Source organism: Guillardia theta (assembly GCF_000315625.1).
Source record: "Guillardia theta CCMP2712 unplaced genomic scaffold GUITHscaffold_406, whole genome shotgun sequence".
In the NCBI taxonomy this organism is placed as follows: Eukaryota; class Cryptophyceae; order Pyrenomonadales; family Geminigeraceae; genus Guillardia; species Guillardia theta.
In genome coordinates, this window is record NW_005434278.1 from 1 (window position 1) to 10,137 (window position 10,137).

General features: G+C 56.6%; 3 protein-coding genes across 3 annotated transcripts; all 3 read right to left on the reverse strand.

The window, feature by feature from the left end:
- Positions 1-2,011: 2,011 nt before the first annotated feature.
- On the reverse strand, positions 2,012-3,139 carry GUITHDRAFT_83406 (hypothetical protein; the record flags this gene model as incomplete). Its single annotated transcript, XM_005818023.1, has 1 exon — positions 2,012-3,139. A coding segment is annotated over one exon (1,128 nt), but the record flags the coding sequence as incomplete, so codon positions are not given.
- A 1,827-nt stretch (positions 3,140-4,966) lies between these two features.
- GUITHDRAFT_122694 (hypothetical protein) lies at positions 4,967-7,131 on the reverse strand (the record flags this gene model as incomplete). The annotated part of the gene is made up of 12 exons (XM_005818024.1): positions 4,967-5,050; positions 5,161-5,235; positions 5,318-5,402; positions 5,515-5,582; positions 5,676-5,850; positions 5,909-5,958; positions 6,015-6,125; positions 6,345-6,448; positions 6,498-6,552; positions 6,605-6,649; positions 6,728-6,778; positions 6,829-7,131. The coding sequence occupies 12 exons, from the start codon at positions 7,129-7,131 to the stop codon at positions 4,967-4,969; spliced, it is 1,206 nt and encodes a 401-aa protein (XP_005818081.1).
- A 1,554-nt stretch (positions 7,132-8,685) lies between these two features.
- GUITHDRAFT_149505 (hypothetical protein) lies at positions 8,686-9,992 on the reverse strand (the record flags this gene model as incomplete). The annotated part of the gene is made up of 6 exons (XM_005818025.1): positions 8,686-8,731; positions 8,877-8,937; positions 9,000-9,088; positions 9,281-9,318; positions 9,465-9,542; positions 9,934-9,992. Coding segments are annotated over 6 exons (371 nt in total), but the record flags the coding sequence as incomplete, so codon positions are not given.
- Between the last annotated feature and the right edge of the window lie 145 nt (positions 9,993-10,137).

Below are 10,137 nucleotides of genomic sequence, written 5' to 3' on the forward strand. Positions count from 1 at the left end.
CTTCCTCTCCTCTCCGTTTCTTCTCACTGCATTGGTAGTGATGATCTCGACATACTCCTCCTCGACATGCGGGCGTGCGACAGTAACCCTTCTCCTCCACCTCCACCTGCTCCTCTTCCTACTCCTCTTCCTCGCTCCTCCTCGCTCCTCCTCCTCCTCCTCCTCCTCCTCCTCCTCCATTTCCTCCTCCATTTCCTCCTCCATTTCCTCCTCCTCCTCCTCCATTTCCTCCTCCATTTCCTCCTCCTTCGTCTCTTCACACATCTTCAGCGCTCTCCGCGGCCTGTCAGGCTCTTCTCGCTCTCCTACGGCAGACCAGGGACAGCAGCCAGCAGCTGCGCAGGCAGCAGGCGGCGGTGGAGGCCCTGCGCAGGGTTGCGTCCTCTATGTACGAGGGGAGGATGCGATGTGGGGAGGTAGGGGAGGAGAGGCGAGGGTCGAGCTGACGGTCATGCAGGAGGCGAAGAGAGCAGCAGCTCAGATCTTGAACATCCTCGACATTGATGATTGCGAGGAGCGTGCGAGAGAAAGTATGCAGCTTCTCCTCTCCTGTCGCTCCTGTCCTGCTCCCTCTCTCCTCTCCCTGTCCTCTCCCTGTCCTGTCCTCTACTCGCCTTCTGTACTCGCTTCTTCTCACCTTCCTCTGCCTCTCCTCTCCTTCTCTCTGTCGCTACTTCAGTCTGACAAGCGACTGGTCAGGATTTCACATGTCTCGATACAAACATGTAGCTGAAACTTCATTAAGCAACAGAATATGAAACTATCAAATTATCTTCTCTTTCTCTTCCTTCCTCCTCCTCCCTTGTAGCAGCTCACCAGCATCCGTTGTCCCTTATCTTCGTCCTCCTCCCTCTCCTCACTTGCTCTTGCTCGTGGCGTTCACGTTGCGGGAGATCGCAGACGTCGGTCGCGTGCTCGTCGGCTTGAACAGAGGCTGAGACACGATCGTCCTCCTCTCCTCTACCTGCTTCCCGTCCACCTGCTTCCCAGCTGACCCCTTGCTCCCCTCCAGCACCCGGCGAAGGAACTTGAACGTCAACGTCGCGCTCAACGTCCCCACCACCTGCCCTCTGTGTACGGCGTCGAGGTCGAGGACGCGCTCGAGCTGGTCCCTTGCCGAGGTCGAGCTAGACGCGAGCTGCTCCTTGTGCTGGGGAGAGAGGAAGCTCTCGATGTCTTGTCGGAAGTTGTAGCGGCAGGCGGCGACGATCGTGTCCTGCTCGTCGAGCAGCTGGAAGGAGAGGGAGGAGAACGTTGCGTTCACCTCCTCCACCGCAAAAGTCTCCTGCCACTCCACCAGGTTCTCCTCCTGCTGGCTCAAGCCGGTGCACAAGGAGAGAGAGCAGCCCACAACCTCCAGGCGGCACATGAGGGAGGAGGAGGAGGAGGAGGAGGAGAAGCTGAGAGAATCGATCTTGAGGCTGCCAACCGTCACAGGCGGAGGCACCTCCCCCAGCTGGATGTTGTACTTCATCAGCTCAACCTCCAGCCCCAGCAGCTTCTCCCTCTGCAGCTCCAGCATCCCCGTCTGCTCCCTCTCGATCCCCTCCAGCTCCGCCCTCGACGCGCTCACCTGCTGCTGCAGGCTCGCGAGCTTCGTGTGCAGCTTGAGGGTTCGGTTGCTCAGCTCCTTCTCCTTCGCCGCCCGGCGACTCAGCGCGTCATGCAGCCTCGAGCGCTCCTTGTCGATGCTCTCCGTCACCTCCGTCACCCTCTGCTCCTTGGCGCTGATCTCCAGGTGCATGAGCGAGGTTCGCTCCTGTATCTCCACCAGTCGTTCCGCATGCACATTGGCCGCGTCGTCCCCCTCCTCCGCCTGCCGTTTCCTCTCCTCCTCCATCGCCCTGCTGCTCTCCTCTATCTCTAGCAGCTTCGCCTCCTGCACGGAGAGCTTGGGCTCCAGGCTCTGCAGTCGGCTGAGCTCCTTCTTCAGCCTCGGCACCGCGTTCTGGTTGTACTTGACCACGTTGGAGGAGATCTGCTGCTCAAGAGCTGAAAAGTTGGCGTAGTTGATGTCGTTCCAAGACACGTCCAGCTCAGTCAGCGTCTTGTTAGCGCGGAGGGCGACCACTAGGGCCGAGCCAGTCTTGTCATGGAACATGTTGGACTTGAGCGACAGCTGCAGCAGCACGCCGTTCCTCCCCAGCCCCTGCGCGATCTCGACGCCTCCTCGGTCCCCGATCAAATTCTTCTCCAGGTTCAGCGAGGTCAAGCTCGCGTTCGACTGCAGCATCTTCGACACAGCCACCCCCCCGTAGTCGCCGATCTGGTTGGAGCTCAGGTCGAGGCTCTTCAGCGAGCTGTTCTCTGCCAGCTTCCGCATCAGCATCAGCGTTCCTTCGTCCCCGATGTTGTTCTCCCCCAGCGCCAGCAGCGTCACGTTGCACTTGTTCAGGCTCCCGCTCAGGCTGGTGCAGCCGGTCGCCCCCAGCTCGTTCCCAGCTAATTGCAGCTCCGACAGCAACCGATTGTTCTCCAGCCCTGCCGCAAGAAGCGCCGCAGCCTTGGGGCCGACGAGGTTGCCGGAGAGGTTGAGGCTTCGCAGGAGCAGCGAGTCGGAGGAGAGCATCTTGGCGATGCTCGCGCAGCCCTGATGTCCGACCTGATTGCTCGACAGGTTGAGCGTCTCCAGCGAGGCCCCGGACAGGAAGGCGGAGGCGAAGAGGGAAGCCACTTCTCCTCTGATCTTGTTCATCGACAGGTCCAGATGCTTCACGCGTGTGTTGTGCTCGAACCCCTCCGCTATCGCCCTGCATCCCTCGCTCCCGAAGTTGTTCCCTGCCAGCGACAGGCTCGTCAGCGTCTCATTTCCCCTGAGCGCCCCCGCCAGGTCCCGCGCGCAGGGTCGACCGATGCGGTTCTTCCGCCCGTTGTCCACGAGGCCCAGGTCCAGCGTCTCCAGGCAGCCGTTGAGCTTCAGCGCGGCGAACAGAGCGCTGGCTCCCTCGGACCCGATCTCGTTCGAGCTCAGCACTAGAGTTCGGATCGACCTGCTCTCCGCCAGCATGCCCGCCAGCGTCTTCGCGCCCTCGTCCTTGATCGTGTTGCCCCCGAGGTCCACGTGCGTGTAGGTCGGGTGTGATCGCAGCAGCTCGGCGACGGCGGTCGCGCCATGGCCGCCGAGCCCCGCCTCTCGCATCAACAGCCTGTTGCCCTGCACCTGCGGGGCAGACGTAGAGAGGAAGCGCTCGAGCCTCTCCTCCGTGGGCTTCACGTTGAGGTCCAGCGACTTGGCGGCATACACTCTGATCAACCCCACCACAAGGGAAGACTCCATCTTCCAGCTGGCCCCCACCACCGTCATGTGGGTGGCGTTGAGGAAGGGGTGGGCCCTGTACAAGGGAGCGAGAGACGCCGCGAGGCTCATCTGCATGGAGGCGACTGAAGGCTCGGGGAGCGACCTCCTCGGAGTGAACCTGACTTCGCTGAGGGGTTTCTTGGGGAGGAAGGCAGACTGAGGTCTTGCTGCCTTCTTCGTCCCTCCTCCTCCTGCTCCTCCTGCCTTGGGAGTAGGCAGTCCACCATTCTTGTCTCCCTCCTTGTCGCTCTCTCTGATCAGGTTTGGCAACCAAGACGTCTTGGGGCGACGTTGGTCATCAGAGACCGCAAGGCTCTTATCCACAGCAACATGCTGCGAGTCCTTCTCACGCTTGCCAAGGGGTTGGAGGAGAGGGCGAGAGGTCTCCTTGCTGATCTCCTTGCTGATCTCCTTGCTGATCTCTTGCTCCATGTGAGCTATCCCTACCCCCGAGGTGACTTCTTTCATTTTATGACGTTGACCTCAATCTTGACTTGATCATTCTTGGCAGCTGGAATCAAAACTCGTCAAACAAGCTCAAAAGATTTCCGTCTTCTTTCGCTCTACTTAATATTCCTCATGCTCGTTCTCATGTCCTCTCAAGGACCGCATGATCTGGTACAGATTTCAGGCAATTTCCTTCCATCTTCGATTTTGAACAATTTCATATCACATCTGTCAATATTTGGCGAAAACAATCGAGTCATCGATGTTTCTTTCCCTGAGCTGGCTAATCGCTAGACCGACTATTTCTCTTCTCATCAGCAAGGCTGCTTACAGGATGGGAACGTGTCTGAAGACATACAAACTTTTAATATCCTCCAGGAAAAGGATTTTGTCCTCGAACGATTATTATTGCCAATTCAATCCTCCTTTCATCGGAGTCTTCGTCTTCCTTCCCTGATTTCTAACGTAGCACTCCCCTCTCACTGCAACCTCCTCCTCCTTCTCCTTCTCCTCCTCCTCCTCCTCCTCCTCCTCCTCCTCCTGCTCTCCCCGTTCCCTGCATGGTCACTACCCCCAAACTTTAACCCCCACCCCCTCTTCAGCAATGTCTCGGCTCATACCCTACCCCAGGGGATCCCGACTCAGCCCCTACCACCCGTGACATTCATAGAGCACCCCACTGCCATCAAGGTTCTCTATATGAGCACCGTCGGAATCCTCAGTACCTCACGATCTGCCGCACCCCTCCCTGTTCACCTAACACCCCACCCCCTTCTCAACACCTTTTCAGCAACGACACCCCCCCTCCATGTACTCCTACCCCCCTTCCAACTTATGAATTCGGTCCCCAACTTGCCAACGGACTATAGGCCCGTTGAAAACAATCGAGTCGAATTAATTCAAATCATGATTCAAAAATCGATTTAATTCACAGGCCGAACCCCCGGCGCTTCCAGGACCTTCAACTCAGCCGGGCGGCACTGCAGCGACTCTCAACGACCGGACTAGGACTGGCCCGGCCCGGCGGCCCGGTCTGTGGTAGATGTGAGGCCCGGGGATCGCCGGAGAATGAGCGACAGATTGAAGCTTCTCAGTTCATCTTAAGTTTATTGGTCTGGCTTGTCCTCACATGGTCAGGTCACCTTGATCACATCAGCATGGCACCAACACTCAACTCCACATCGCCTCCTCTTCCTCCTCGTCACAGCACCGCTACAGGCGTCAATGCGCTTCTCCTCCAGCCTTGTGCGATACGGTCCCCACAAACGGTCGCAGCTCCATGGCTTGCATGTCGAAGTACTTGAGCTGATACGAGTGATGAGTGATTGAGTAACGAGCCGGAGAAGGAGAAGGAGCAGGTAGACGAGGAGGGAGGAAGAAGGAGGGAGGAAGGGAGAGGAAGAGGAGGAATTTACCTCATTCGTGCTTTGAGTCCGTGTGATCCAAATATTGCTGTCCTGCTGGTACTGCCATCCTCGCGCTGCCAGCTCCTGCTCTCAGGTGTGAGCGACCGACGGAGGATGGAGAAGCAGGTGACGGAGGCTGCAAGCGGGAGGGGCGAAGAAGACTCACCGTATAGGCGAACTTGACAAGGTTTGCTCTCAGCTCCTGGATAGGCAGGGTGTGACTCAAGCAAGACAAGAGCACGCCGACTTGCCTGATGGGGGGCGTCATGAGGGCGGGAGAGGAAGTGATAAAAAATATAGAACAGCGTCCTGCCGCACTCGTCATTCGAGCAGAGCACAAGAGAACAGGAGTCGTGGTCCTACATGTCGCTAAACTTCTTGAAGAATGCAGTCTTGAGAGCTGGAGGAGTGATGGAGTAACACCTTGGCAGCTGAAGGCAAGTGACTCCCCCGTCAAACCAAAGGAACCCTCCTGCCTCCTGCCTCCTGCCTCCTGCCTCCTGCCTCCTGCCTCCTAATATCACCTGATAGTCTGGCTGCTTCGGCGCTCGGACGTCCCAAGGAGAGTAGAAGGTTTCATAAAGGTTATCAGGAGCGTTGAGATTTAACCCCAATCTTGTCAGATCCGTTCCCAGAGCCAGCAACGTTAGATTGTCGTTGTTCATCCGTATTACACTCAACAGCCCCAACATTCCATATCTTGGCAGTCCAGTAAAAGTCAACAAGGCCCATGACGGAGAGAGAAGAGCTTTCTCACCGATCCGTCTTTTCCTGCGAGCTCATGCTTCCATTTCCTCCTGACAAACCCTACCGAGCCATCACTCTCCTCCGCTGGATCCACCACACCGGCAACTGCCTCTCACCTGACTCTCCGCAAACGCCTGGTTTTCCAGTTTCATGCGCTGGAATTGTTCGACCATGCCCGGGGCCGATGCACCGCCAGTCATCAGGCTGTTGTTGGGACCTTGTTGTTGCTGCAATGACAACGTTCAGCCCAGTCATCCTCCACCCACTTCCCTTGCCTGAGCGCCAGGTAGCGCCGGGAAATCTTCCTCCATAGAGAACTCCTTCTGTGTGTTTAGAGAGCTACTCCCTACTGATTCGCTCCCCTCCAATGGCTGGGAGTGACTTGACTGGCTGCTGGTCCCTGGATTTCTGCCCAGGACAGGAAAGTCGGAGGGATCGAAGGCTACCTGGGAGGGCCCATCGTATCCACCCATCCCTATCTGCACGTTGCCGTTGGGAGCGTTTCCTCGCATCCCACCCCCCATGCCTTGATGAGCAGATCCTCCCATTCCTGCCGCCAACGCAGGTCACGAGGTCATTGGCTGTCTCGCAGCCTTTACCTGATGGGCCATAACCTTGGCCCCCTTGCAGGCCTGCGGAAGAGAGTGCTGAAGTCTGAAAGCCAAGTCGTCAGCTCTACAAGAACAACAGTGAAGTCATGACAGACCAGTCGGCTCGAACTCAAGGACACATTGCCATTACCGCCCTGCATCTGCGTCAGGCGCAACGTGAGAAATTCCATGTTGACATCGCGAGCAAGTCACGAATGGATAGAGAATCAACTCCTTACCCCTCGTCCCATTCCTTGCATTCCGTTCTGCTGACCATCGAAAGAGAAACTCTGCAAGACCACAACTATCAGTCGCAGAGAGGAAGACGCACTTGCGGTACCTGAGGATTCCCTCCTCTATTCATCCCTAACGACATCCCTTGACCTTGCTGCATTCCCATGGGCCCGCGATTCATCTGCATGGAAGGCATCCCTCCACCGATACCGCCCATGCCCATAGTTCTTTGCTGCATGCCTTGAGATACCGGCATCCCGCCGGGTTGTGCCCCCATGATCCCCATGCCTTGCTGTATGTATCGGGGCTGATCACCGGGCCCTGTGGCAGGCATCTGTTCCTTGGTCGCCTGTCTAGCTTTTGCGTACTCTGCGAAGTTACCAAAACGTTTCTTTTCTCCCTCTGCCATGCGATGACTAGCAAGATCTGAAAACAATGCTTCAGACCGGCAGGGAGCTCCGTCCCTTCTCACCTAACCGCCAATATGACGGACAGGACGAGAACAGTCAATTACACCAAGCTGCCAGATGTTTCAGATGAGAACACGGAAAGTGTCTGCACGACAGGACATGAAAAACACCCAGACAATGAGGCATCACGGGAGAATTGAAAAGGAAAGCACACCCAGTCAGAATGATGAGTTGTAGTCGTAACGCGTTGGTGAATTTATGTGAAAGGGAAGATGCGAAAAAGTGCAGGAAGCTCTGGAGCAAGCAACAAGTCCATGAGATGAGATGATGTAGAGGAAACAAGTCAATGAGACGAGATGGCGAGCCGCGCTTGATTTTAAACTTGATGAGCAGAGGCAGAGGCAAGGGCGAAGCCTTGCCCGCAGAAGAATAGACAGGCAAAAAAATGGGGATGAAGGCAGCAGCCGCAGATATGGAAGAACTGGTGCAGGTATCCAAGAAACAATGGAGAGAAAGAGGGAGGAGGAAGGAGAAGGAGAAGGAATCCATGGATATGGTGACACGACCCGAGTGGCTGGGGGCTGGGTATTGCATTGGGGAGAGGACGGAGGGACGGAGGAGGGTTGAGTAGTGAGAGGAGAGGAGTGGAGAGGAGAGGAGAGAAGGGGGGAGAGAAGAGGGAGAAGAGGGAGGAGAGGAGCAGAAGAGATCCGGCAGCGGGAAGATTGGGAGCAGCAGCAGCAGGAGCTGCCAGGGTGCGAGGGAGCATGAAGGCGCGGGCGAGGTGCGAGGGGGGTAGACAGGGGCTCTGGGGGTAGGGGTAGTAGACATTTGATAGGTACTCACGAAAAATGTGGGGTAGGGGGTACCTAATTCAAAATTAAGGCAGATGAAAGAGGGAATTGTATATATCTTGTACTAATTAGAAGAGGGATACATCTTACCTAGTCGTTTATAGAGATTCATGTGGGGGTGGGGGAGCTGAGTAACTAAGAGACTGAATGAAGTGAACAGGAGGGGTGGGGTACCGGCGGCAAGGCAAGAGGACAAGAAATAGAAGAAAAAATAGGGCAGGGGGAAATAGAACAGAAGTAGAACAAAATCTAGACGCGGATGGACTAGTCGGACTACTGAAGTCAGGCCAGGCCCGGCGCTTGACTCAGTGACCGGACTTAGCCTGGGCGGCCTCAGCCACGGTCCGGTTGGGCTCGGCTCGGCTCGGCGGGCCGGGCCCTGGGGCCTCCGACGCGGCCCGCACCCGGACTCTGATCAGAGTCGGCCGGACGGACGGCGGGGCCGTGAGTCCGATCACCGTACTGTATGGCAGACTCAGGCTGTCACTCAGCGGCCGCGACTGAAGTCACCGGGCCCCGGGAGGCCGCCGCTGCCGCCGCTGCCCCGCTGCCGCCATGCCCGGTTCAGTGGACTGAGTCCGAATCATCAAGTCCCGGCGATACCCGGGCAGGAGTCAGGGCTGGTCACCGTAGTACTCGTACTGATTTTTAACTCAGTGACTGGCCAACTACCTTACAGTGCAGCCTTCTGTTCTAAGTTCAGTTGTAGCAAGTGGCTGTGAGTACAGTGTAGAACTCAGTCACCCTGTTCAGCTATCACAGTAAAGAAGTACATGTTGACTCGCTGACGATTACTGTTCGATCAACATAAGTTATTGCTTTCCTGCTGCTCCTGCTGCTCCTCTCCGCCCTCCTCTTTCTCCTCCCGGAGTTCTGCCGTCTCAGTCTACCTCCTTCGCATCATGTATCCTTCCTCCTCTCGCACGTCATGCTTTGCCCGAGGGTCCGGCACTGCCTCCTCGGATAAAGGACGAGCAAATGTTGTCGACGCAGACGTCGAACTCCTGGCCCACCTGACTCTCTGCGAGCGCCCAGCTCAGCAAGCACAACAAGGCAGCACGTCAGACCTGATGGGCTGCTGGAGTCCTTCTTGTAGTTGGTCCTGAGGACATGGAGATGAGGAAGGAGAGGGGGGAGGGGAGGGGAGGGGAGGGGAGGGGAAGGAGGAGGAGGAGGAGGGGTGTGTGTGTGTGTGTGTGAAGGAAGACGAGGAAGTGGTGGTGGTTGAAGTGGTGTTGAGGAGAAGAGGACGTATGGTTGAGAGGAAGTGTGGTAGAGCGAGGTTAAGACTCACAGGAATTCGTTGAGGACCAGGTGTGTGAACTTCTGGACCTGAAGAGAGGAGGTCAGGGATAGAGAAATGGGAGGAGAGGAGCGAGGAGACGAAGACAGAGGGAGAGAGGGGAGAGGGGGGAGGAGGGGGGAGGGGGAGAGGGGAGAGAAGCGAAGCAAAGGGAGAGGAGGGGAAGATACTGTACCTCGACGATCTGTTCGCATGTATGAAACACTGTGATCACGATGCCGTCCCGCTTCTCTGTTACCATCTCCCAGCCCTTCTGCGCTGAAAGTGAGAAGAGTAGGAAGGCGAGAAAGGCAGGAAGAGAGGAGGAGAGTAGGAGAGTAGGAGAGGAGGAGAGGAGGAGAGAGGGAGAGGAGGGGGGGGGAGGAGAGGAGGAGAGGGAGGAGAGGAGGAGAGAGGTGGAGTGGAGGAGAGAGGAGGAGAGGAGGAGAGTGGAGGAGGGAAGAAAAGAGATGTAGGGAAGGTAGGAGAAGGAGATATAGGGAAAAGTAAGAGGAGCATCTGCAAGAGGAGAGGACGACGAAGTAGGAGGAGATGAACGAGGAGGAGGCTCTGCAGCAGAGGAGGGAGACGAGATGTAGGGGAGGTAGAAGCAGAGGTTTAAGAAGTAGGAGGAGATGTAGTGGAGGAGAGGATGAGCAGCAAACCTGATGGCTGTCAAGCGCTGCTGGCTCATACATGACGCGCGAGATGGATCCACAATCCACTTGCAATATGTGAGCAGGAGCAGGAGGATACGGAAGAAGGAGAAACATGCAGTTGTTGTTGTTGTTGTTGTTGTTGTTGTTGTTGTTGTTGTTATTGTCATTGTTGTTGACATTGTTCTCGTTCTTGGTAGGTGCGGGGGGTTG